The sequence below is a fragment of the Salvelinus fontinalis genome, chromosome 40, assembly GCF_029448725.1.
Source record: "Salvelinus fontinalis isolate EN_2023a chromosome 40, ASM2944872v1, whole genome shotgun sequence".
Taxonomy (NCBI): Eukaryota; Metazoa; Chordata; class Actinopteri; order Salmoniformes; family Salmonidae; genus Salvelinus; species Salvelinus fontinalis.
Genome location: NC_074704.1, coordinates 10,326,857 through 10,330,148, shown reverse-complemented (window position 1 = coordinate 10,330,148; position 3,292 = coordinate 10,326,857). Strand labels below are relative to the sequence as shown.

General features: G+C 47.7%; 1 protein-coding gene across 2 annotated transcripts; it reads right to left on the bottom strand.

Moving 5' to 3' along the window:
• Positions 1-308: 308 nt before the first annotated feature.
• LOC129839660 (uncharacterized) lies at positions 309-3,058 on the bottom strand. 2 transcript variants are annotated; one of them, XM_055907208.1, is made up of 5 exons: positions 3,002-3,058; positions 2,867-2,919; positions 747-2,778; positions 630-666; positions 309-549 (listed from the first exon to the last, which is right to left on the bottom strand). In XM_055907208.1, exons 1-4 carry the CDS (start codon positions 3,028-3,030, stop codon positions 657-659), a joined length of 2,124 nt encoding a protein of 707 aa, XP_055763183.1. In that variant the 5' UTR covers positions 3,031-3,058; the 3' UTR covers positions 309-549; positions 630-656. The 2 variants fall into 2 exon arrangements, with proteins under 2 accessions (XP_055763183.1, XP_055763182.1); XM_055907207.1 differs by having other exon boundaries at positions 309-666.
• Positions 3,059-3,292: the final 234 nt, after the last annotated feature.

The window sequence follows — 3,292 nt, the reverse complement described above, 5'->3', positions numbered from 1 at the left end:
TTGACATGTCCAAAATAACATTTGAGCCATCTAGATATGGAACAGACACTGCTAAACTGATTTGACTTTGCCATTTGTGGTATGGGCTATAGTATAAGGCCAAATGCAAGTTTGAAACCAAAAGGTCACTCAATTCTAATAGCTAAATGAGCCATGGCCTGACAACCTAAAACCAGTTCCCTATATGTTAGCTTACTCACCAACAGCTTAGACTGAGGTTGAAGACCGTCTCACTGTTTACAATGCATGCCTAAATCTAAAGTACGAACATATGAGGAATGTCTGACAAATCACCCCTTGACAAATGCTCTTATGTAGACCCAAGCTTTTATTTTGAACAACCAGTAGCGCAGGTGAAAAGATTAGAAAACCAAAGAATTAACTGAACATTAGTCATTTTTACTACAGACTGCACACCACCTGTTCTCAATTAGCAAGCATTGGATATGAGAACCAATATCTCAAAGAGACAAGGCATTTTGAAAGTAAAATTGTTTATTGATTCCATCATGCTAGAGCAGCAAGAGCAGCAAGAGCACCAGCAACTTCCTGGTTGAAACAAAAGCAGAAAGAACTGCAGTGTCAGCAACACAGAATGTTAAGTAACCAATGTCAGAAACAATTCTCACCATTAGAGCTTCTAGAGGATGAATCCATTACATTTTCCTGTTGATAGATATATGGTTAGTACAAAGGACTTCAAATTCAGAGAGCCAAGTTCAGAGCAGGTTAAAGTTACCCATTACCTTGCAGAATCCTTCACTAGTGGTGGATATATGCTTGGTGCACCAATGCCAACATAACTGTCCTTGGGAGCATCTCCACTGTCAACCAGCATAGGCTCCCTAGGAGTGTAGCGGGTTTGGGAGAAGACAGTTCTCCCATTCTCGTAGTGTGATTTGGAACTGTAGGAATAGATTGGGATGACACCCGACTGTTCAACGATGCTGGCCTGAGAGCTACCAGAGGCACCATCTTCAGTGCTTTTGTAGTGCTTCTGGACCATTTTAGCTGGATACCACACGTCGTGAGGCTGCTGAGGCATAAGGGCCGGTTGCTTCTGTGCCAGATGCCACACTTGCTGAAGCATGGCAGCCGGCTGCTTATGCTGCTGGGCCGTTTGCCACAGTTGTTGGGGTATGCCAGTCAATTCCTTCTGAGGTAGATGGATGGGGGCTGGTTGCGTCTGCTTCTGCGGAAATTGAGCTGGATGCCACATTTGCAGAGGTGGCTGGGGCATGGCAGTCAGTTCAATTTGCTGCTGAAGTTCAGCGGCTGGTTGCTTCTGCAGCTGGGACTTTTGAGCTGGATGCAACACGTCCGAGGGCATAGTGGCTGGTTGCTTCTGCAGCATGGTGGCCAGTTGTTTCTGCTGATGGGGCATTTGAGCTGGATACCATGCATGCTGGGGTATAGCTGTTGGTTGTTTCTGCAGTAAAAGCATTGGGGCCAGTTGCTGTTGGGGCATTTGAGCTGGATACCACTCTTGCTGGGGCATGGCGGTCGGTTGCTTCTGTGGTAAAAACATTGAGGCTGGTTGCTTCTGCTCCTGGGGAAATTGAGCTGGATGCCACACTTGCTGAGGTGGCTGGGGAATGGCGGTCAGTGCTATTTGCTGCTGAGGTTCAGCGTCCGGTTGCTTCTGCAGATGGGGCTTTTGAGCTGGATACCATGCTTGCTGGGGTATGGCGGTCAGTTCCTTCGGCCGCCGAGTTGCAGCGGCTTGTTGCTTCTGGACCATTTTAGCTGGATACCACACATCGTGCGGCTGCTGGGGCATGGGGGCCAATTGCCACACTTGCTGAAGCATGGCAGCCGGTTGCTTATGCTGCTGGGGCATTTGAGCAGATTGCAACAGTTGTGGTGGAATGGCGGTCAGTTCCTTCTGCGGTTGATGCATAGGGACTGGTTGATTCTGGGGAAATTGAGCTGGATGCCACACTTGCTGAGGTGGCTGGGGCATGGCGGTCTGTTCAATCTGCTGCTGAGGTTCAACGGCCGGTTGCTTCTGCTGCTGGGGCTTTTGAGCAGGATACCACACTTGCTGGGGCATGGCAGTAAGTTGCTTTAGCAGCATTTGAGCTGGATGCAACACTTGCTGTGGTTGCTGGGTTATGGCGGCCGGTTCCTTCTGCTGCTGAGGTTTAGTAGCTAGTTGCTTTTGCTGCTGAGGCATTTGAGCTGGATGCCACACTTGCTTGGGCATGGTGGCCGGTTGCTTCTGGGGTGGAGGCATTGGGGCTGGTTGCTTCTGCTGCATTTGAGCTGGATACCATACTTGCTGGGGCATAGCTGTTGGTTGTTTCTGCGGTACAGGCATTGGAGCCGGTTGCTTCTGGGGCATGGTGGTCAGTTCCTTCTGCTGCTGAGAACTAGTAGTTGATTTCTTTTCCTGCTGGGGAATTTTAACTGGATACCACACTTGCTGTTCCTTCTGATGCTGAAGTTCAGTAGCTGGTTGCTTCTTGGGCATTTGAGCAGTATACAACACTCCTTTAGGCTGTGTAGGATAACTGGCCGGTAGAGTCTGCTGTTTGATCATGGCGGACGGTTGCTTTTCCTGCTGGGGCATTTGAGCTGGATACAACATTTTCTGAGGTGCCTGGGGCATGGGTGCAAGTTGCTTTTGCAGGATGGCAGCCAGATGGTTCTGTTGCTCTTCGGTCAGCTGCGCTTGCAATGGAGCTGTTGGAGAGTTGTAATTACCATACCCTTTAGACCTAAGTGAGCCTGCATAGAGCCATGCGGCATCAGAACCTGGTGCAGGACTCCCATCACCTAGGTTAGAAAAAAGTAAAGTAAAATGCCAGCCTTCGAAGTTATTGGAACCACAACTGCTATTTGAAATTAATGTGTAGAAACTTACTTGATGTAGAACAGGTTATCCCTCCAATTAGCAGGTAACAAAGCCAAGAAACTCTTAGGGGGGGAAAGTATGTTAGAAACATAGCTACCTGAAGGACAAGGGAAACAAACTAGATCAATACTTTTAAAAACTTACCTGAAAGCGATTCTAATCATCACGGCCATTTTGCACCTCAAAACCTCCCCAGTAATCAGAACTGGTAGGCTTTTTGGTTGCTCCTTTAAATCAAATCCCAGACCCTTCTAATGTCATTGGATAATTAAGGTCAGCTGTAAGCCCCTGAACTACATTTGAGTCCTAATTACAAATTGACCCCTAAATCCTACACCCTGGACTAAACACTTCTGTGAATCAGAAATGATTGAATAGGTATAAGCAATATGGCCACAATTTCATCCAGCCTATCAGAAGGCAAGGTGAAGCAAT